General features: G+C 41.5%; 1 protein-coding gene across 3 annotated transcripts in view; it reads left to right on the top strand.

Annotated features, from left to right (window-relative positions):
- prmt3 (protein arginine methyltransferase 3) overlaps window positions 1-24,389 on the top strand; it is a 45,287-nt gene that overhangs the window by 10,490 nt on the left and 10,408 nt on the right. For all 3 annotated transcript variants that reach the window (XM_046395061.1, XM_046395051.1, XM_046395068.1), the window contains 4 exons: window positions 908-1,007; window positions 11,741-11,819; window positions 16,909-17,096; window positions 19,894-19,980. In XM_046395061.1, the coding sequence (XP_046251017.1) occupies window positions 908-1,007; window positions 11,741-11,819; window positions 16,909-17,096; window positions 19,894-19,980 (454 nt within the window). The remainder of the gene's footprint in view (window positions 1-907; window positions 1,008-11,740; window positions 11,820-16,908; window positions 17,097-19,893; window positions 19,981-24,389) is intronic.

The raw sequence follows: 24,389 nt of genomic DNA, 5'->3' as shown, positions 1-24,389 counted from the left end.
ACACACACACACACACACACACACACACGCTTACAAAGCCTCTCAGATACTGACTCTCTCCCCAGAGTCCTGACATTGTCCTCCAAATTACCCCAATAATGAGATTACAGTGTTTCCCTCTTGTGAAAGGTGGAGGAAAGGGGGCTAAGGATTGTGTGTGTGTGTGTGTGTGTGTGTGTGTGTGTGGGAGGGAGGTTGGATTCTGGGAGGAGGTGATAGCGGTAGGAGAGCAGCAGAGAGGGGAGAGACAGTTCAAGATAAGGATCGCTGCCACAGAAATGCACTCTGGGCCACTGTGAGTAATTGTTCTGTCCTCAGTAACATTAGCTGTCATGATAATGGAATATTCACAGAGATTGATACCCAGACTGGTCGGTCTGAGAAGAAGGATCATTTTGAAACGGCAGCACTGATCTTACAGTCCCTACCTGAGCCTGACACCTCTGCAGGCCCATGGTTACAGTTTCCCTTACCCCCTTCACACTCAGTAAAGACTGGAGGATGTACTGTATATTGCTGCTCCCTACAAAAGATTTTCCTAGTCAACTGTTAGTCGTGTGTTTATGATATTGACTCATTTATTTTGATTTTTATTTTTTCTGTGATTAGAAAATCGTCAGAGGGCTGAGAAAGATCAAATTGAGGTCTAATTTTACACTTGTGTCTGTTGTAGACTATAGGCCACTGGTTTTCAGGTTCACTTCATTTTTTTACATTTCTCAATGTTTCAGTATTTACAGATTGTTCCACTGCCATTGATATATATATATATATATATATATATATATATATATATATATATATACTTTTTACTTTTTGAACAGTAACTGTACATCACAGCACTTCTTTGTTGGGTTATGTAAACATAGTTTTTCTACATTTCTGAGTCTTGTGTGGTAACCCACAGGTCCAACCAGCTGGAGGACAAGATCACTCTGATCAAAGGCCGTATAGAAGACATCAACCTCCCTGTGGAGAAGGTGGACATCATCATCTCAGAATGGATGGTCAGTACCTATTTAATCCTCTAGCTCTTTGATTGTAGGAATACCATCAAAGAGCTCCCGAGGCCTTATTAAATCAGTAAACAAGAAATAATGTGATGCAGCTAAAATATATTTTAATTCTTATTGATAGCTCAGGTTGTATACCAGTAAATGTGTCAACTGACTAAATTTCAGTGCATTTCAAAATGGTCCTGTGTGATTTCCACAAATTCAAACAAAAATGAGAAAACATGGAGGTGACAGAATTCAGTTGAGGAACAGGAAAACAAATCAGTTCTGTCAGAGCGAGTCACAAGTGACCTCTTGTTTTGAACCAACGTGAATGAATGAACTGAATTTTCTGTACTTGTACATGATAGTTCAACTGATCCATGTTTGCTTTTGGCTCCTGAGATCTTATTTAGTCGCTTGAGTAAACATCTCTGTTTGGCCAGCTCAGGGCAGACTCAAAACACCTTCCTGTTGTTAATCACCTTTTGGCCTTTTGTGACACTGTTGGAGTGGGCAGGAAGCAACACAGGTGAATGCATGTCTGTGACTAGTTTAACAGAGGAGGCGTGTATGAAAGGTGGGGTAAATCAAGTTCTGTGTAGTAGAAGTCCATAGTTAAGGCCGGGACATCATCTCAATACAGGTCCAGTCTCTGATGCAAAGCGTGCATGACGCCCACAGAAGACAATTCACTTGTCGAGAGTGTCACGGGTGTGAGTAATAACGTTAATGATGGCTCAGTTTTCCGATGGTCAGAAGCCTTCTGCAAAATTGGAGCCCCAACAGTGAACTCCCTAATGTTATGAAACCATCATTGTTCATTATGACAGCATTTTACAAGTCAAAATGTGAGAGTTTCCCTAAGGCCAATTTTCATCTGCAGTCCCCTGGCAGCTCACAGTTAAAACATCCACATAGTGACAGAACTGCATGAAACAAACCATATGCATTAAAAATAAAAAAGCAGGTAAATACCAGTCAAAATAAATAAAGTACAGGTACAAAGTATTTTGTGCCTTGTCTTGAAATGGCCTTTGAATAGAGATGTCCAAGTACAAGTGAAGCTTAATTTGGAGTTTTGTGTCATAGCGCTTTTGTAACAAACTAAAACAGCAGAAGTATTGGTGTGTCTTGTATTGGGTGTTTGAAACAAGCTGGTTTGTGGAGAACAGATGAAGCCTGTTTTTAATTCATCTTCTCTAGCCATCCGAATAATATTTTTACCTTTTACAAGTTTTTGGAACTACTGGTTTTGCCTGAATCTGAAGATATAATAAGTTTGCTCACATGTGTGCCTTGAAAATGTCTTGGCTTGTCTTCCATCTAACTTCAGAACTCTTACACGCAAATAGCCAAAATGTAGATGCTCAGCTTGGTTGGTTCTTTCCCAGCCAATGAGCGTGCAGAATCCAAGGTGCCAGTAGCAGTGATGCATGTTTTAAACATGGCTCAGACGGAGCTAAACTCGACCATGAGCTCCTCTGAATACCTAACTGGGAAGAGCGGTCTTTCTTCTCCTTGATGCCCATTTATCAGAGAGATTCTCTGTGGCGATACAGGCGGGACGGCCAAAGTTGAACGCACCGCTGAAATCATCCCTAATTCATGAGCATCCCGTATCTGTCCCCCCTCCACCTCCCCCATCCATCGTGAAACCCCAGGGTCACGAGCAGGGGTCGCCAGCCAGAGACTTCCCATCCTCTCACCAGGGAAATTGAAATTCGGTTGTTGATGTGCCGCTGGAACCGTGAAGGATAGGGGACGTAATCTCTGATGACACCAGCTCAGAGAGCGCTAATAAATCTAAGAATTCTCCAGTCACTTCTCATCACAGCAGTGATGGCAGACATTTCTCAGAGTGGCCAGAACTTTTAAAGCTGCCCTCCAATCTGCCTGTAAGAAAAAAAAAATGGAAAAATGACAGCTGTCACAGGAGTAGACTTTCTATCCAGTGTAAATGGCTTCAGACTGTATTAAACTTTAATGGCTTTGTCCTACAGCCCAGGTAGTGTCTTATTACCTGAAAAGGATTCTGGAGACTTCTTCACTGTCATATACATTCTCTTCTTACTCTTTGTTATGTTTTGTATTTCTAACAAAATATCTTCTCAAAGAGTGTTTGTAGTATTGTAGTAGTATTATACTGCATTTACTATTGCCACAGTAAACGTGAGTGTCATCAAATCACCCAGAACTCTTGCAAATTATAACTTTAAAGTCACTTGATTTCACTCTGGCTGTGCAGCTTCATCCTGTGTTCTGCTCCAGAACTCAGTTTCAGCTGAAAAAATGGCAACTGATGCAAAGCAAAACAAAGTCAAAATGCTGCATCTTTGTGACTTTGATTAGGGTTTTATCCCATGGCCAGACACCTCTTTAATGTATGCCTCTGGTGCCACCTGATCGTTTTCATATTGCGCGCACACACACACACACACACACACACACACACACACACACACACACACACACACACACACACACACACAGAGATTAGAGTTTTGCCAAGGCCTCCAACAGAGAATGGCCAAATCGGGTCAATGCAATGGCAGGGATGCACAGGAGGGAATTCTGTTACCGAGAATAGAGGCAACATCCAGCATTTCTCCAGTGCAGAGAAACCACATGCTTTGTTTTCCTTCCTCTGGTTTGTAGGGATAAAGGTCTGATAAAACAGGAGATGACGAAGGAATAAGGGAGAAATACTTGCTGACACCCCTTACAGGAGTCCTCCAACTATCTCCACCTGCCTTATTTACACATGTATGTGTATGTGTAACAGTGTTGCTCTGGAAAACATGACACTGTATTTGTGTTTTATCAAGCAGTTGATTTACACGTCAGAGCCATTTTGTGAGGCAGTAGAACAACAGCAGCTGGGCAAAGTGACAGCATGTCAGAAGTCCTGTCTCCATTTTTGTCAGCTGAAAAAGGGACAATGGATAGAGATGTAAAATCTATTTCAAACGAGATCTTGAACTCAATGACACTTGCTGAATTACCAAGAGCTCAACTATCAAATAACTGGATTGATTGTCACATCTAACTCTAAATTTCATAGCCATCTTTACACATTTTTCCATAACAGTAGATGTTTTATATTATTGTTCCAAAGTACTGACATCTATATTACTCACATTTTTTATTGGTGCTCTATATTACGCACATTTTTTATTGGTGCTCTATAATTGATTCTCTGTTGTCATAACCAAAAGAAGTGGTTGTCAGAAATTATGCTAAAAGTCATCAGGTTTAAAAAGTATTACTTTAACTATTCGTGTTTTAACATATTGTTGCTTTTTTTTTGAAGTAATAACTTCCTTAGCTGTCAATTAAGGCTTTTATGGTTGAGAAACAAAAGATTGCATCACTGAAGTCCAGCTGTCAGAGCTGTTGGACCGAGCAGATGGACAGTGGTTACAGGGCTGATAGACAGAGATGGGTGATGAATGTGGTGGTGGAGGTGGCGAAGGGGGCAAATGGGAGTCTGTCTGCTGTGGCAGTGTTTGAGAGACTGCCTTTAGCAGCACTGCTGTCATTTCATAACTCACAACATTGATCGGGACTCTTTCTCAGCACACGGAAAAACAAACAGTCCAGAGCAGATAAGAGACTGGGGAGGTGATGGGGAGGAGGCCGACTTCCCCAGAGGCCAAATAAAGATTGTCACTCCAAGATCAGTCACAGGTGATGGGCCTGCTGGCTCGATGCTGTTTAATGGCACAGACGCCCAACGAAAGCAACATAAAAGTAGTCTGTCGCAGTAGAGTTGGCTTTAAAAAAACTTGGTTTCGTAGTAATAGAGTCAGCATTAAGAACTGAAGCCTTTAAATGGGCACATATATACGTAGTCACAATTGCAAGTTTGTGCTTTGATCATGGGCACAACGAGCGAGCAGTGTCATATTTTGCGTTTCAGACTCTCTTGTTTTGTAGTTGTAAACGTATTTTGAAAATCAAAGTCAGCAGAAGCAGACCAGGGTGTGAGATTGCCTTTACAGTTCTTCATTACAAAATAACTCATGAGGTACACTGAACACAAACTGAAAAAAACTAAATACTGAAAGTGTTAACTTTTTCTTGATGAAATGGTAGTCTGCATATCGTCTTCTTGATAACAGTTTCTGAGGTGAAGGCCAGTGTCACTGAATAGTGGGCTTAATGAACTACTTGCTGACACTCCTTGGAGAAGCTCTCCCAGAACGTCGAATTGGTCTTAAGAATTCTCTGTCTGTTTCATTAAAATGAACCCTGAACAAGAAAAGTTTCACTGAGCCATTCGTAACTTCTATTTTCTGTTCTATTTTACCTTGAGATGAACATAGTTTTACAGCAAAACAAGTATTACTGACACACACGTACACACACAAACACACAAAGTCTGAATCATTGTGTGTGGTAGAGGTGTGAAGTCAAATTAATGGCAGCCCTTCCTCTTTAGCCTCATTATCAGTGCTGGGAGCCTCACCTGCCCAAGAAGAGGGGGGTAGTCATCAGTCATCCTGTCCTTCAGCCTGACTGTCAATCAGACACACACGCAGATAGACACTCAGATGCATTAAAGTAGTTGAACGTGTTCTCTCACACACACACACACACACACACACACACACACACACACACACACACACACACACACACACACACACAGTGAGAGAGCCACAGGTGTGTCCATGTTCTAATGAGGATTTATAGGCTGTACTTACTTCCACAAGACCTTCAGGAAGTCATTTTCAGCCAGCTGCCTGCAAAAGTAAAAGTCTGAATGTACGAACCCATCTAATCTATCGTATGTTTAGCGGGTTTTTGTGGCTATAATGTAAACCATGTAATTTGATATGTACAATACAAGGATAATCGTTTCATTTTTGACACATTCCATGGGTTAGTGTCCAGGCACACCTGAAAGTCACTGTTTCCTGTAACCACTGTTGTTTAATCTCCACACAACACGCACCATCTTCCATGGCAGCCATGTTGTAAAATTAGAAAGAAAATACAAATGAGCTAATGGTTAAACATTTTTAGCAAATGAAAACACGTGAAATGGATAAAGCACACAGTCCTTGTTTTGAACTTGCTAGAATACAAATTTTACCTGGGTAATGTATAATCAAGTTTTTTAAATCCAATGTTAGACCTACACAGTTGCATAATTTTCAGTATTTACTGGTTTTAATTTAATTTTTTAGGTATTTCCATTCATTCGTCCATCTCTCACATCACAAAGGATTTTGTTTCCGTAAATGTGTTGATCCACAACGAGTCAGTGAGTGAGTGAAAGTGAACTGCTCTTCCGTTTTTGCCACTTTATTTTTCTTATTTGTGCCCAGTTAAGCTCATGCATTTGGCCAAATTTGAAAGACACATGATGCACTTCAGTACATTAATATATACTGTATCTATCTGAAATGCAATGTTGCGTTTCTGTCATTTGGTCAGAACATCTGAAGGAAAAGGGTAACTGGTCTCTGGTTTGATGAATGCCACTGCATGCAGAATGTGAACCTGATGACCTGATGTATCCCTCAGACATCCTCATAAACCTAAAACCATAATTCTGCATTGCTCACTTGACATTGTTTTTGTGGAGAGAAATGGCCTCCTTGCTCCTTCAAAATGATAAATTTGATAATGGCCCGTGAATGCTTGGACAAGTACACTAGCGAATACAAGTTTATTTGGATTTCTATGGTGTGTGTGTGACTTCAGAGCTGTAATTTTTCATTTCTCAAAGGCAAACATTGTTTTAATGCTGCTAACTACTTTGACCTTCAACCAAATGAGTTTCCATGTAAAGGTGCCTTTACCCTAATTCGAATGGGAGATTCATGCGTTGGGGAAAGGATGTGACTTAATGGAGGGTCTTTCCTCATTACAGCTGCCAACCTATAAAAACAAGTCATTCGCCTGTGCTGCACCATCTTTATTCATTTATTTATTCAGAATTCTTAAAACAAAGACTTAATTGAACAGAGGATAATAGAACATCTTGCATGTATCTTGTAAAAGCTGCTACTGACTTACCTTTCTGTGGAGTGTTCCATAATGATCCAAATGCTGTTTAAATATGTGTTCAGACTGAACGCGAAGCGAATTTTCAGACAAATTGGGATCACTTTGCAGGAGTGGATGTGGTCATGAATAGACAAAAATTCCTGGGTGAGGGAAATTGCATTAGTTTAACTGAGCAAAAAATTGCATAATGACTCAAAACTCAAAGGTTGAGCCGTCACATGGACACACACGTACTCCACACAGCTGATGTCCATGCTCAGTAGTCTAATTTAATTGGTCTGTTTTGCAGGACAGCCAAAGTTTTGTTTGCACATATTGGTAGTCAAACGAAAAACTTGAAAAATCACAAAGTAAAAATGGGGGAAAACCAATTAGAAAAATCTCACTTCATTTGTGCTTAGCTCATTTAGTATTTCTGTAAAGGAAATTTGTAAAATTGCGCTGTGGACATTAATGGGTTAAGAGCTCTGACAGGATGAAGTTCAGGATGTGAAAATTTTAGACTATGAAATTGGACAAAAGATAAAGGTAATACGCACATGCTCATCTTTTAAACCACATCAGATCTTACACTGCATAACAACACATGCTTTTTTTTTATTACGTGCTCAATTGAAATCTTTTACTGGCCATGTAAATTACTGTAACAATCAGATGAGCCACTGCCTCTAATAACCTCATAGCTATACTGCAAATTACTTTGCTGCTAGACCATCTCTCATTTGCATGCCTTTAAATGGAAATTAGGCTGATATGGGAACCTGCAAAATGTACACTCACCTGCACTAAAATCTATTACACGGATGTGTGGGACATGTTTATGTTAATCTGGTGTCATCTGATCATAGGCTAGTACAGAGGAGGCTTGTTGATGTAGAGGTGCTGCCTTCAGTGTCTAGTGAAGCATGAAGTACCCGCTCTGTCTCTCTCGCTCTCACACACAAACACACACACATCCACGCCTGCACACCATCTCCTTTATTTTGCCTTGGCCCTCCTGGGACTGGATGTGATGATGATCCGCAGTAATTGAGGAAGACGTATGTTGAATGCAGAAGGAGAGACGAGGTACTGGAGGGCGAAGGAAAGTGTAAACTGCTGATGCAGATTTTGTACCAAAACGCCTCTTGGTACGTATAATTGACAGCCACTCAGTCTCCCAAAGGGTTGATGGACATGAAAATCTGTGAATTGTGGAGCCATTGCAAGATTACTAAATAATAATAAAGCTGAAAGTAAAGCAATAATAATAATGATAAATAAATAACTACGTTTGTAAAAAATACTCAAGCTTGAGTAGCATTTGTGTGAAGTTATGGGCAGACATAGCTCAATGAAATAGCTAAAATTCTTGACATAAGTAACACAGCTGTAAGAGTGTATTTGCCATTTTTCTTTCATGCCTACATGGATGTGTGTGTGTGTGTGAGAGAGAGAGATAGCCCAGTCAGGGGAATGTGTTTTATATGCTAATTTTGTTAATGTGTGTAAGCTGCTCCAGCCCATTCTCATTAGGTTTCCATTAGTCTCCTTTATGGAAATGCACAGTGACTATACTGCAGAGCATCGCCTGCACAGCCTTGCCACCTGACAGCAAACCAAGCTGTTTCCGCACACTAACGCCTCGGCCCGTCTCGATCTCTGAGCCTGTAGACAGATTAGTTGATAGGTGTAAATGATATCAAAAAGTTCATAAATGAGTCTGTTGTTGATGAATGCTCATGAAGTGAGATAAAAGAGAAAGTTAAGCAGCTGAAATCTTGTTTAAAATCCTTCTTAAACGGAGTGGATCGCGTTACCTTGAATTACTGGTATTGATCAGCCATCATGTCAGCAGCCGCAGATACATCAAGAACCTTTTGTGATACACGGCAGTAAAACTGTATCAGCTTTTACCCTTAGTGGAATACTTCAACATTTTGAAAATGCCACTTTGATTTTCAAACTTCTCAGTTAAAAAAGAAATTTTAATATCTTATCTTAATGTATGTGTTCAGTACAGAGGTGCACACAGTCTATTTATGCTAGTTTGAAAGCCGCAGGACACAGGTCACATCTCTTGCCTTCCACCAAATTCAAAGGTGTCTTACATATTGTATGTGTGTTGCTGAAGTATGTAAAAAAAAATATGAATGTTGAATGTTGTTGTAGTTTGGTTTTCTCTCTAAACCTTCAGAGATGACACATTGCGCAGGACTGCCAGCATCATTCAGGAGTGACATCATGTTCCCTGATGGGCTGAATTTTTTGACGATTAACATCACTGATGTTTACATTGAGGAGGTGTTTGCATCCCGCTGAGAGTACATGGAGGGCAGTAATCCAGGAGCTTTGTTGATGTTAAAAGTAAGGTGTGACTCTGCTGTCAGGCTGGCTTCTCTCTCTCATATCCTCTTTCCTTCAAGTGAAGCAGTGTCCCGTGAAATTGGGATCTAAATTACGAGGCTGATGTACTCTTTGTGAGGGTTTTAAAAACGAAGGACATTGGCTGGACCACAACAGTCAGCAGCAGAAGATCTGCAGGCCTGACTGGGTCGAGACCCGTCCACTGTTGATAAACACAGAGAACGTTTCCCTTTATCGCCTCGCAAAGGATGAGTCGGTGATATCGGCTTCATCGCTGTCATCATTATCAGCTCAGGCCCATGACAAAGATGGTGACGATTTTGGAGTTAGAGTTATAAATCAGGGCTGTTTCCTCTGTTTGTATGCCGCTTGCTCTTCTCCTCCCTTTCCAATAAAAGGTTGTCTTTATTTGAATAATAAGACTCTTATCTCAGTGAATTACTATTCTGCTGGCCACTGCATTCTCTGTATATCACACTGTCTTGTTCTTCCTCTCTCCTCCTCTCTACTTTCTCTCCATCGTCATACACCCCCCGCCCACTTTTATCAGCTGTTCTTGCCCTCACCTCTCCTTGTCTCTTTTTCCCTCCACTGAAGAGAAAGTGTCGATCTTGGATTCTTTGACAGAACTCTATAAACATAATGTTGTTTTCATGTTATTTTTACATCAGAGGGTTCACACAGCTGATTGCATCATCTCTGTTCCAGCAGAACCGTGTAATAGTAGCAAGCCTTTTTCCAAGTATTGCCAAATATGAAAGTACACCACATCAGCTCTAAGAAAGTTCTTTGTTGACATATTTATTGCTTGACCTGTAATAACATATTTTGATTAAGAAGTTGAAAATCTCATGGTTTTTTAAGCCCTTTTTTTTAATGCCCCAAATAAGGTCAATCTGTTGACTTAATATTATCACTTTTTATTGTTCTGCTATGAAGAAACCAGTTACTAATTTGTTTTGGTGAGTCTTTGCTTTTGCTTATTACTTAAATTTGGCCATCTTTTGTATCTGCTAAAATAAATCATTGTTCTCAGAAAAGTAACTGCTGAGATCTCGAAAGATTTAAGCTAACGTGGTCTGCCAACACTAGCGGTCAGAAGATCTGTCAGGTTGTAAACAAGCCAACAGGTAAGTCAAGTCACAATGAAGCAGAGTTTTAAAATGATTACTCAAACAGTCTGTTGTGCACGTCCAGTTTGCAGACCAAACTGTAACCTGAGTAGTTGGTTTAGTTATGTGTTTTTCCTGTGAAATGTTGTATTTTATTCATAACATTACTGTTGCACTCCCTTTGGTTTTATCTTCTAATGAAGTAGTTTCGATAATATGGCTAAATTGTCGACTTGTTTACAATCTGTGTGGTGATCTGAATGCGTATTTGTTACTTTGTTGTTTTTTTTGTTTTTTTTTTTAGCAAGTGTGTTATCATAACAGAACAGATGGTCCAAGCTATAAAAATTAAATCCAGCTTCAAGAATATATATTCCCTGTGGGGCTTCCTTTCCCTCCCTTGCGCACTTCCTCTCTTGGTGTGTGTTGGTTGGACCTGTCAGACTGCTACAGAATAATAAACATTATCAGGTCATGGATAAACCGAAGATTAAGCATTAACTTAATCCAGAATCTGTATTGTTAACAAAGTCACTTTATGACTATCATATAGCCCATTAGAACTGCACCAGAAGTCCACACCGAGGCCTGTAAGTCTTTGTGAATTTACAGTGAACATATGGACAAAACAGTCATTATTGTCATGGTAACTAAATATCCAGATTGAAATCTGATATTCTCCTCCTTGTGCTGTAATTTTGATCCGAAAACACTGATCTGAGAAGGGTGTTTCTCTTCGTACAGGAGCCAGTCAGTGTTCAGTCAGAGCTTTGAAAGAACTGATGTGGATCATCAGTTACAGTAAAATGTGCATGTACTGATTTTACTCCGCCTCCGTATCCCAGATGGAGATATGCTGTCCCCATATGTCTATTCCCACTCAAATGTTGTGTTATATTGAAGGGGCTGACGTTGGAGCTTGTGTTTATATGACTGGCTGATCTGCTGGTTGGAGGGGTAGCTGGTAGAAAAAGCCATTTGTCAGCAGTATCTGCCACTCAGGTCGAAGCCAACAAGATGTGGACAAAACTCAATTTCAGCATTAATGGAATAATACCATGGTTAATGTGCTGTCTCCTGGAGCAGAACACGAGGTCAACCCAGGGTCAAACCGTTGGATGCTGGGTTTCAGACCACATGGGCACATCACTCGATTCACAGTCACGGTTCATTCAGATTTCCGTCATAGTGAGGCCAAATTAAAAATTCATATGGTTGTTTCAAAAGATCCCAGCATAATGTTGTGTATATTTTCTCTCTCTCCAGGGTTACTTCTTGCTCTTTGAGTCCATGTTGGACTCTGTCCTATACGCCAGAGACCTCTACCTGGCTGACAGTGGCTCAGGTAGGTCACGTCTTCTCCTTATTGCAAAGGATCAGTTACATTAGAATCTGTGTGATGACATTAGACGGGTCTGTTCATTTTCTGATATGCTTTTTATAAATATCAGCTGTCAGGTGTGTGACACATCATGTAAAAACTGCACAGAAAATTATTTTTCTTCAGCCATGGTCATTTAAATTTTTTTTTGTGCTGTGTGAATAGGGCTGCTTCCCAAAGACTTTTTAATTAATATATAATTAATATATAATTAATTAATTAATATAATATTTTATACAGTCATGAATTCTACCGAGAGGAACATGTTTGTACTGTTTTCATAAGCAATGTTATTCCTGCATGGCATGACATTGTTGGGTTTGTGTCTAAAATACTAATAGATGATCATAGGCGAGGTGGCAATCTCCATAATAATCCATACCTGGACTGAGTGCAGCCGTGCTTCATGCTAAATCGACTTAATTTTGTTAATCGATCATTTTGATTACGTCGATGAGTCGCGGCAGCCCTACTTGAATTGTGAATTAGTGCTTTAATGTAAGAGTGATGAAACACTTCCTTTCAGGTTACTCCTCTATTCTACTCATGTTTGAAATTCAACCAAAGTGGCCTGGCGACGTAACGAGAGTGTCAGGAGCCGTCGCTCTGCTTTGTTAACACGACAGTGACACAAACAACCAAACCCACCGTCCTCGATATGGGGGTGGGAGTATTTGTTGTACAGTAGGCCAGACTGTCGTGAGTGTTGGAATGATTGGAGTGTTTTTTCTGTGTTTCCCACTGGGTGTGTCAAGTTGTACATGTCAGTGCAAGCAGCAAGCATTGCAGTAATATCCTCAGAATATAAAACCCAAGTTATTACAATCCGATGTACATATGAAAAGCAACAAATTCATGAGGAAGAATGGAAAAAATGTGCTCTCGAACATAAAGTCCTTTTTCTTTGTGTGTGTGTGTCAGTTTTCTCTGTCATCCCATCCCTCCTACTGACCAGATTTAATGGCTTGTGCCAAATGTGACCCAACCAAGGGACAGTTCCACCACACTGCCTTTAGTGACTCCTTGGGACACAAGGGAGAGGACACACACTCATGCACACACACACTGATGGACAGCCAGAATGGTTGCATCTATGGAGACAGATCTGTTGTCAAGTTAGACTGGACAGGTGAAGGTGTGACCAGCGTGAAGCAGAAAGCGACGGGTCAGAGGACACCGTATGGTTCGTCATGAGCCTTTAACCCTGATGCTCCCGAACAAGAGCCACTCTCACTGGATCGCCTGCCCGCCAGCACTGCAGGAAGTAGAATGAAAACAGTCAAAACCAGGATAAAAGTCTGGCAGCACCATTAACTTCAATGAATGGAGCACTGAGTGTCCTCTCAGATGTTACTGTGACACGGGAAGATGAAATCAAAATAGGACAGTTTTTTTTTTAAACTCTGCAGCCTTAAATACCAATGAAATGTTCTTAATAGAGATAATAGTCCCCCCAAATGTGTTTTTTCAAGGCTGATACTGATTAGTTGTAACCAAGGAGAATGATAACAGACACGCGTTTGCAGTAAAAATGAAAATCGAAATTAAGAATAACCATTTCCATTTTCTGCTACTGTATACTGACAGGCACGGCAAAGAGGTTGGATGCCTGTGTCAGAGACCCTTCCATGTTGTTGTTTTTGCTCAGAGATAAACATGCCCAAGGCAGTATTTGTATGCAAATATTCCTGCTTTTCATCACAGCCAGGCTGCACCTTAATGCAGTCAGCCAAAACATACACACATACCACAGCCTTTTAATTTATTTAATGTTGATCCTCACAGAGGCGTGTCACATTAGATTTATCAACTCAAGTTTGTTTTCATATTTTTAGTGTGTGCACACGGCTGTGCCAAGCTATCGGTCCAACCCTGCAGCACTTCTGCTGTATGTGTGTTTAAGCTACATTAGTAGAGAGTTACAGCAGCTCCCTCATTCTCACCACTACATTAACCTCCCCTTCATCCTTAAATGTGTCCCCACATGCTTGGCACAGCACAGTCCAGGGAAAAGGGATCTGTTTTGTCCCGTGCCCCCTCCCACACCGTCTTTCCCTCTCTCCCAGCCGACCAATGGGGAGAAGGAGAGAGCCAGAGAAGAATGTGGCGGGGGGGGGGATGACAAACGGGCTGTGAGCAGCGAGTCGAGAAGGACGCAGATGTCAAAGCCATGAATCTGGGGACGCCCCCCCCCCTTCATCTTTCTCCCTGTCTCCTCTCCATCCACGCCGCACCACAGCACCCCCTCCTTCGTCCATTCCCATGTCTGAGACAGGCCTATCCTGATTCTGCCCAATCAGCAGCCCTCCCCCTTCCTCTCACCTGGCCCTCATAATTACTCACTTGGTTCAGTAATCAGAGTAAAATGGAGTGACGGAGCTGCTGTTTGTTTGTGTAAATATGTGTGTGCGCAGTCATTAGGTATGGTGACACTCACAGGGTCATAGACAGGCTTCAGCTAATAATGAGCGGCCATGAGTTGCCCATCACTGAGCTGTCACCATCCATTCACACATTTTATGGTCCAGTGTTGCGAAGGTTACGTGAGATTGAGCTCTAACACACGTGACAGCAAAATAAATAAAATGTGTTCATGGGAGGGCTTCTGTTTTTAAAATTAAAAAGAAGAAGCCGTAAAAACCTTTGTAGTTTGTGCCTTTGTGATATTCTTTCCCAGCAGATACATTTTAGATTGCAGCCTCCCAGTCTCTACTTTGTCCCCATTTTGGCCAGCAGAGACAGCAGCAACCTGCTGACCTGCTCGTCACAGTGCTAGTGGCTGGTACACCTTCTGGGCTCCTGGCTGTGTGCTTGAGCAGCTGTCCAGTCCACACAGAGATAAGCATTGTGCATCGATCAGAGAGTAATTTATAAAGAGGACTTTCTGCACACACAAATATAGTGTAGACTAATGCTCTCAGGCCGATATATCTGTACCAAGTCAAACTTTTGTGGAAGGCACATCAAAGCTTTTGAACTGAAGTGTAGGATCTGGCAAGATTATAAATGGAGCTTATGTCACTAGGGTTCAGGTGAGGAGAGGTTGACTTGCTCTGTGAATTCCTCACTTGAAGTTGTAGTGATGCCACAGTCAGATGTGTTTGCCCTAAAATTAAACTTTGCTGATATTCCTTTCTGACCCTCCTTTTGTGAATATCTCTAATTGGGACAGATTATTACATTACTATTTGTTGCAGTATGTTGTATGTTAAAACATGAAGTTTGACATATTCTGATGAGTGTGTTCCAAGCTGCAGTTCAGGCCCAAGGCCTCTGTGTTGGCTAATGTTACTTCACAGTAGGGATACCAATAGCTTCGAGCATTTCAGCACTGGCTTAATCACCAAGCATATTAGCCATACTGAGGAATCTGTTCAGATGTGAAAACACAATGACAAGACATTAGGGCTCATGTTTAAAGCTCATTTTAAGACATGGATAATGTTCATTCAGTTGATAGTGTTATGTAATATGAGGGGCGACAGTAATCACTGCCTGCGCTCAGTGTTCAAAGGTTTGACAAATGAAAGTAGAAACGCAGTTCCCCAGTGACTGACCAGCATCTTCCTTCTTTTCAGAAAGAAAAGAAGCTTGTTTTGACCAAAGTGTGCAGCAGTGTGATTTTCAGCAGCAGTCATTTCTCTAAGGTGACAGAGCTGCTGTCAGCAGCGGAACCATGTGTTTTATCTGCTCAGGCCACTGGCACAAGTTTTCAAAATGATTCCACATCACCTGATGCCCCAGCAGTTCACAATCTATTTCACCTCATTTTTTTTCTCCTCACTATTTACCATAAAGCATCATGTGTTACTGTTAACTGAGAAAAAGAGCAAGCAAGTGCAGGCAGAGTGAAAGTAATGAGGGGCATAATGGACAAAAGCATGTTGGTGACTGATTTTGTCTTCATGTATGCTCAAAGAAATCAGAGACATTTGCCTCAGCTGACTTGTAGTACCAGTGAAGTGGCTCAAAAATGTCAGTTCAGGCTCATAGTATTCAGGAGGTGCACACCTGCCTGAAACTGTACATAAGAGTTACCGTGTCCTCATGCTGGGTATTTTTGTGATGTGCTGTACAGTGTCGAGAGTATGAAAGTAGGACAAAGTGTCATCAGGGCATGTTGTGTGCACATGTGATGGATACAGTCATTACAGCAGCCACATGAAATTGATGCCAAGCTCCCCACCCACAAGATGTTAAGGCGTTCTCTGGTTAAATTTGTTGGATGGTTTTCAAACCATTAAATTTGTTGATATCAAGCACATCAAAGAGGTGAGAGTAGAAGTTTATAGGAGCAGAATTTGCCCGTCCTTTTCTTTAGTTATGATTAATGATATTTTATCTGCCCTGAATGGATTCACTCACTGTTGACCAGGCATTCAGGTCCACTTTCATTGCATATTCAGTAGACCTTTGGTCTTAAAACTAACAGTAAAAATCACAATTTCTAACTTAAAGATATAATATGTAACTTTTCCACATTACAATGTCTAAAAAGTCAAGTTCAGACCCAGCGAAATCTGTGAGTAAGCAGTGCTTTTCAGGAGAGTGGGAAAGTGAGGAGGGAAGTCAATGAAGTCAACAAGTTATTTTGCTTGAGAGGAAGATATCACATATTGTGTGTTTAAAAAAAATTACTCTGATAGCTCACATGTACAGAAAAAAACATCTGCAAAATGTTGCATTTTAGTGAAAAAATGGACCTGCTGAAGAATGAGAAAACAGGAGCCTAATGAAGGAAATTGTGTTAGGATTTAATAAATGAATCTTGTAGTAGTTTCTTCCTGGGCTACAGCATTCATCTTCAATAGTAGGGACCATATTGGCCATCGGGGTTGAAGATGAACGTCTCACTGACTCCTGGTCGGTGACTTTTTACCAACTCACATTTGATGGTGCGAGTGGTTTTTCTCTGGTGTTCACAGACTTCTCAGAATGTCCACACTTGATGCTGTCTTGTGACTATGGATGATATTGTATGCATTATTGAGATATGTTAACAGTACGTTCTGAAAAGTCCTTGACTCCCTTTGCTCCTTACTTTTCTCCGCAGTCTATCCAGACCTTTGTAACATCAGCCTGGCAGCAGTTGGAGATGCACAGAAACACCAAGACCGCATTGCATTCTGGGATGACGTGTATGGCTTCAGTATGGCGTGCATGAAGAAGGCTGTGGTGCCTGAGGCTGTGGTGGAAGTGCTGAAAGCAGACACACTCATCTCTGAACCTGCAGTCATACAGGTAAACTGTCTTATGTACTGCAATGTTCAGCCTGCAGTGTGGTGGCTTTCAAAGTACAATAATAATACTGATAATGATAATGAAAAAGAAAGGAGCCAAAATGTTTGACCAATATCTATAATCTCTCAATTCAAATGTGTTTTCTGTATTTGTATGATGTAGAAAAACATGAGTATTGGTTCCCAACATGTGAACTTCATCTAAATAAATTGAAGGAGTCACAACATAATTACTGAGGTTCAGCGAGTGCAGCTTCATGTGCAAGCTGCTAAAAGTGATTCAAACGAAACAACCAGATGAGACTGAATTTCTCTTCTGTGTGCACCACACACACGCATTTGTGTAGCACGTGTAGCTCAAAGATGACATAAGCCATTATAAACAAACTATAAAAACACTGATATGAAATGTTTCATGCCAAACATCTCCAAGACTAAACATTTAGGGCAGTGTGGATCAGAGCGGATCCACACAAACTAACTACCGTATTTTCTGGACTATACAAGCACCACCAAGCCGAACCCACCAAATTAAAAAAAACAAAAAAATATTTGTACATAGTATATAGGCTGCACTTGACTATAAGACGCAGGTGTCCACATTGTAACATGACATACGTTTTCAAGTTCGGGCCATCTGCTTTTATTACCTCTGAAAGCTTTTGTCGTCTTTTTGCATTGCGTCAGTTCTTCACGCTGCCGTCTCCAACGTCTCACCATTGATTCATTGACACCAAGCTTATGTGCAGCAGCTCTATTTCCTTCTTGGACGGCCAGTTCGATTGCTTTTAACTTAAAAGCTGCATCATATGCATTTTTTCGAGTGTTTTCCATGATGACGGTATGTGCATGAAAGTGACTGTTAAAAGTTATGTTTAAAACTAGTGTCTACCTCTTCGCATCACCGGGCCGTTAATAGTAAATACGGTAATATCTGATATTTAACACCTACATCGGCTAGACGTATTGGCAAACCAATATGCGAGTCTGATGCTAAGGATCTTAGAAGCTACAACCAGGAGAAATTGAGTTTTTGGGACCCAAGCTTCTAAGCTACAGACAGAATGAGAGCAGGAGTTAGCTACGGAGAGAGAGAGAGAGATAGGGCCCTGAAGGTAGGCGTGTTTGTGTGTCTGTGTGTGTGCTGGTGCTGTAGCGCTGCTGGGTGATTGATCTGTCTAATCCTTGTTTAAGTTCCTCTTAAGGAAACTTCATTACTCTCAGCCCCCCGTGGATAGAGCGGTTTTCACTGGGCTGATGGGAGAGCACACACATTAGACAGAGATAAAACAAACGAACACAAACAGTCCGACATCCAAGAGCACAGATACTTTTTCTGAGTCTTCCTGTGTATGAGTGTTCTCCGCTCTCGTCTCTTATACCATTGTGTGTTTCTTCGTCGGTTGGCCTGTTTGCTACGTAGCAGTTCCTCCACCCATCTGTGGATGTGATGAATGAGCACCGAACTTGATATAATGGAATTTGAATCCTCTAATCAATAGTTTCTCCCCTCCAGTGACAAATAGACAGCCTCCTCTGCCCAAATTACATGGACTCTCATCTATTGCGTCCCTTTGATACGATCCAATAACATTCCATTAAGGCTGGCTGCTATTCCGTAAAATTGAGAGCCCTTTCATGGAATTATAAACTTCTGCAAAACAAATGAGTTTTTTTTTTCCTCAGTGAGAACAGAAGAGAAGGGTAAAGCTGAGGATTGTTTAACTTGCAACCATTTGAAGCCGCTTTAAACCTGTCTTATGTGATGTGTTTCATGTTCAGAGTCATAATTTTAACAGTTTAGAAAGAGTGTGTTGCTTTAAATGGTCTCTTAAAGGCCCTCTGTGATCCACATGTAAACCTGCCGGTGATTACACAGATTTATTGTGTCAAATGCGCTTGTTGTGCTGGTGTCAGTGGGTCTTTCCTGTACACTGCATGGATTCTGCCACAAGCAGTAGATTTAAGAGGATGTTCAGATGTTGTGTCTCATGTAATCATGTTTATCCTTTTTTACACAGGGTTTTTTTTGGCTTTCTCCACATTCACTGTAAATGAAATCGATTGCTGTGGTTGCTGCAACATAATTTCTCCAGGTGCACAACATGAAAGGTTAATAAGGGTACCCCTGTTTAGTGTATTTACATTTCTTCTCAAGAAACCAAGTTGTTCTAAACGTCTGCTCATGGGTTTCATGAGTTGTAACACTGCACCCACAGAGGTAAATCCTGAACTAAACTGGCATCTGGCCACAGTACTGAACACAACCGTCAGATGATCATACAGGTTAGCAGCGAACACTTTGTAAGCATTCATCTCAGTTTACAGACTGACTTTAACCTACAGTTCAACAGCAGTGTCATCAAGACCAGCCAAAAAGGAGATAATAAAACCCAAGTTGGAATAAAATACAGTTTCCTGGAAAATCAGCAGTTGTGTAGCAGGCTAAAGGGAAATATTATGTTTAGCTGTGACATTTTATCCAGCATCATCCAAAGTCCATTTCAAACAACATGAATATAAATTGTTGCTCCTGTTGTGGACTGAAACAAATCTGAATTTTGCTAATCTGTTTGTAAAATTCAGTGTAGGCCAGAAAAGAAGTAGCACCGTGTTGAGTCAGAAGGTCCAAATTCTCTTGTCTGGACAAAGAGCTGCTAAACAGATTCCCTTTACACAAAGTGCTTGTTCTTACTGTTTCCTTTTGTTCTGTTGTCTGATCACAGTTCACATTTTCATTGGCTGTCTTCCCTTAAGTTCTGCATCACATGATGTGTGTGCTTTTGATTTTTCAACAGACAATTGACTGTAACAGAGTGTGCCTGTCCGAGCTGGAGTTTACATCAGATTTCTGCTTGAAGATAACAGACACCACAGACTGCACGGTAAGTACACACGTGTAGACGCTTCTTAGTGTTGCTAATGTGTACAAGATTATTGTTATCTTCCCAGAAACTTTCTTAGACAAGTTTTTTTTTCAGAATTCAGACCAAGTGTTGAACATTAAAGGCTAAAACAAAATGACCTAAAATGGGATGTCTGCACATCCACTGTTAGCCCCTGTCATTTATAAGACATATTGTTTGAAAGGAGCGAGGCAGTACAAACAGCAGAGACGTCAGTCAGCTCGTGTTGATGGATTATGCTTCCGTATTTAAGAGGATGTCTGTGAGTTGGATGTTTAATAGAGTTTCAAATGGAATCTGAGCAGTGAGGCTAACCTGACTTTAAATTACATGTCATACGACATAGTGAGTGTTCACAGAATGCTTGCCACGTTATTCTCTCAAATGCCACGACACATTTGCCTGCACAGTCACAATCCACCTCTCACACTTAACATTTGCAGTGTGTAAACAAAGCATTTTAATGTGGATATTATATGTAAACAATCTTTAATTAAGCCATTTTCAATGAAAGACAAAGAAGAAAAACCTCCTGAGTCCTGTATATGACGTTTCTCGACTCATCTGAAACCTTGTTGAGCCTTTTGAGTTGTAAATTAGCTTGACCAGCAACTGCAACACAAAGTTGAAGTGTGTGTGTCCTCAGTGAGGTCAGCTACAGGCACCAAAGCACAGAGAATGGTTTATGAGTCTATTTGGTGAAGTGCTGGCAGCCATAACCCCCACTCCCCACACATCCTCACCCGCCTCCCCTACACTTCCTCCAGTGTCTGGGCTCCATTTCTCTCCGTGGTTTCAGCAGCTACCTGCCGATCACAGAACAGCTTCACGACTGCAGGCTCTGACGCTCTGCACTGTGAGAAGTGATCTGTCTGTGAAAACAAAAAACAGCTCATTGTGTTGGAGCAGCTTTGTGTGTGCTGCAGTGTTACTGCACTGTCTGGTGTATTGGTTTAATGGATAATCAATAGGTGGTTATTTTCTAGCCTGTGCTCCCTGGGTTAGGCCGGTGAATTTAATGGGATTTGGAAACATCCTCTCATTTTTTCCTGTCTTTTCTGCTCTCTAATTGAAAACAGGCAGTTTTTGTTTCTAGGATTTAAGTCCAGTCACGTTAGGGGTTCGTCACAGCAGAACAGGTGATGGGATCATATGGTACAGAGGTGTCATTTTCCACGTTTCTGTTATTATATTCTTAGGTTTTTAGCCACACAAATTCTTTCCCCTGCTTTCTCCCTGCTATTTCACGCTTCCTTAGTTGGCACGCTGATGTGCAAGAGTGTCTGTGCATCTCATGTATAGAATTTATCATTCAGCCCAGTGAATGCAGCTTCCCTATGCTTAAGGGATCACGAGTACACATTGTAGATACCCGCCTCCTGCATCCAGGCTGCTTGTCCCAGCATTTACAGATGGATTATTGACCTGCGGTGGTAGCCTGACGTTACCATAAAGATACTGATCTGTAGTCAGTATTGGCCACATCTCCTCAGTAGTAGTTAAGGTTAGGTTGTGTGAAGGGTAAACCGTTCCTGGACCAGTGCTCGGGGATCTGTGAGAGAGAGCTGCTGCGCCTCCTGTCCTGTGATGGAGCGGCTGCTTTTGTTCTCCTGTAGACAGTCCATTCATCAGCTCAGCCTGCCTAACCTTGCATTAAATGAACAGCACAACCCCTGCGTCTGTGCTGTTCATGCACAAGACAAATCTCACTCTTGCTTTTTTTTGTCACTTCTTTCCTTTCCTCCCTTTTACATCTTACATGCTCTGCGCCTTGCGTGCATTGTGTCTGCTTTTGCGAACAGTGAAGCCACATACAGACACATACGTGCAGAAACTTTCATTTAAACCTGGATCTGAAGTTCTCTTACAGCATCTATGTTCTTGCCTTTTTTGCTTTAGCTGCCACATGTATAGGATCCATTTACCTGAGCTGTGGAACAGGTAGCGTAAATGCCTCATCCCCTCCTAAAGTCTGAAAATGATGTATGTTGACAGTGTGGCAGGGGAAAATACGTTTCTGTCTGTAATTAATTTTAATACTGCTATCTCACTGCTGCTGATGTAGCTACTGTATCACTACAGAGAAAAATATCTCTGTAATTCATCTCTAACCTACTCTCCATCAAATTTAAATTGTGGAGGGGGGTGGGCGATGGCCTTCTGCACTGACAGGGCAGGCACTCGTCAACATCAAGGATGATTTTCAGCACATTAACAGGGGGAATTGTTAATGGAAAGGTCCACTCTTTAATTCTCAGTACTGTGTGAGTAGATCATTCAGATCTGGCGTGTCAGCTGACTGTCAACTAGAATTGTGTCAGCAGGATTTTTCTAGTTGAATAAAAACAAATGTTACTTGTTACTTATCAAGCTACTATCAACTGGTGGAGTTGGGGGCCTTCATGTGTGCTTGTTAATGAGGGCCCCGTTGCAAATTAGGGAGTGGGCCTGGGAGAAATCAGTGATTTAGAAATCAAAATAAGCAAGAAACTAAAGAACCAAATACTTGCACATAAACATGCTAAATAAAGAAATGTCACACGTCTTTTAGTCCAGTTCAGTGTGAAAGGGTGATTAGCCACTTCTCATATAGCTGTAGATAGTGACAGTCGACTGTGCCATTTTGCAATTAGGACATAAACTATCTTCTTGCATTTGGTGTTTGTTTAGTTTTAACAAAAGTGTGCTTGTCAATATGGCAGGTAGTCAGCTGGCAAGAGATGACCAGAGACTGGCTCTGTTATTGGAATTTTGCTTTCCGCGTGTTTGTTTTCTGTACTGCACAGAGGCATGTGTTTCAGATTTCAGTTGAAATGAAGTTTCTCAGAAAATCTACAGGAGACTTATGTCCTTTGCCCTGGTGAATGAGTTTCCAGAATCTGGAGTAAAAAGTTATTATGAGGACAAAATGAGAATAACACCCAGTCTGAGAATAACTTTAATTTCCCTCCAAGTTGTGTGTGTAGGACTCACCTCACGTTTTTATTTTTATTGCTGATGCTGCCTCTGCCTTCTCTCACCTTAAACTGTTTTCAGTTTTTTTTTTTTGTTTGTTTGTTTTTTGATACCACCTGAACAGAGCTAAGTGACGCAGCCAGCCGCAGTCAAGATTCACAGCATGATTCTGGACCCTCTCTAGCTGTTATAGTGCAGTTGTTGGTTGTGTTTGCCTGAGAGGCATCATGAGTGAGGAACACTGACTGAAGGTGTGCTGCAGCCGAGGCAGCGTCGTGCTCCACCTCACTGGAGTGGCAGCAGTCAGGTGGAGAGGCTGAGAGGAGAGCTGGGGAGGAGGCGGAGGACGGGAATTCACACCGACCTGCCTGTGAGGTGGTCGTGCTTGAAGCCTCCACGCCTGGATAAACCCCATCAAAAGCGCATTAGTCCTCTCCTCTCCTGCCCCCTTCCTCCCTCCCTTTCTCCCCCTCATCGCCCCTCCCTTTCCCTCCTTTTAACACCCCCTTCCTTACACCCCCCCCCCCCATTGTTGTATAATAGTATCTGGCCGGGCCACGCTGCTCGCTGACACGCAGCCGGGCGAAAGGGGAGCAATGATGAATTGCTCCCTGTTGGTGTTATCCATGATGATAATTATTAATTTTCCCCCCGCTCTGCCCAGAGAATGGGGGCCGGAGAGCTGCAGTGTTGTGGAGCCTCCTCCGTGGGCCGTCATGGAGCCCACTATCATCACTTATCACAGACAGAGCCGGGGCCCAAGGCTAAACACTGATGAAAATGAAAAGCGCTCATTCTGATTTGTCCCGTTTTTGGTGTGTGTATGTGCCTAGATGTTTTAAGTGCATCCTTTCTTTTCCTCGTCCTTTCTTCTCTGTCTGTCTTCCTGCACCCTTATACTTTTCCTCCCTTCTTTCCCCATGTGATGGGGTGCGGAGACCTTAATCTGTAAGGGATTACAAAGGTTCTCATGTGCAATATAATAGTTGGTTGTTAAAATTAGATTAATGGAACATTAATGTTTATATTATACGTTAATGTTTTTGATGCCTAACTAAAATGGAATGAGTCTCTGTCTGTATGACTGTCCCTGTTTTGTGAACAGTCATTCAGTCCCATCAACTTCACGCTTGGCTTGTACATCCCCATGAAGGTACAATAGTGTACTGTACCTTTTATTGTAGTACAGCACCTTCGTCAGGTGGACAGAAATATGATTTGAATGATGATGGTTATGTGAATAAATTAATGTTTGGTAACATGTTAGCCATGACAACTTTATAAACTGTGATACTCTGAATGCTGTTTATATGTGAGCTTGTTTTGATATTTTTGTGTCCTTTAGTAAAGTCTTAATGAGTAAATGTGCAATTTGTAAAAGGACAGATAGTTGGGTCTCATTCCCAGGTCGTCAAATACTGACTGAGACTCAA

The sequence above is a fragment of the Scatophagus argus genome, chromosome 1 (assembly GCF_020382885.2).
Source record: "Scatophagus argus isolate fScaArg1 chromosome 1, fScaArg1.pri, whole genome shotgun sequence".
Lineage (NCBI taxonomy): Eukaryota > Metazoa > Chordata > Actinopteri > Scatophagidae > Scatophagus > Scatophagus argus.
Note: the sequence above shows the minus strand (reverse complement) of the source record. Positions and strands in the feature narration are given on the sequence as shown.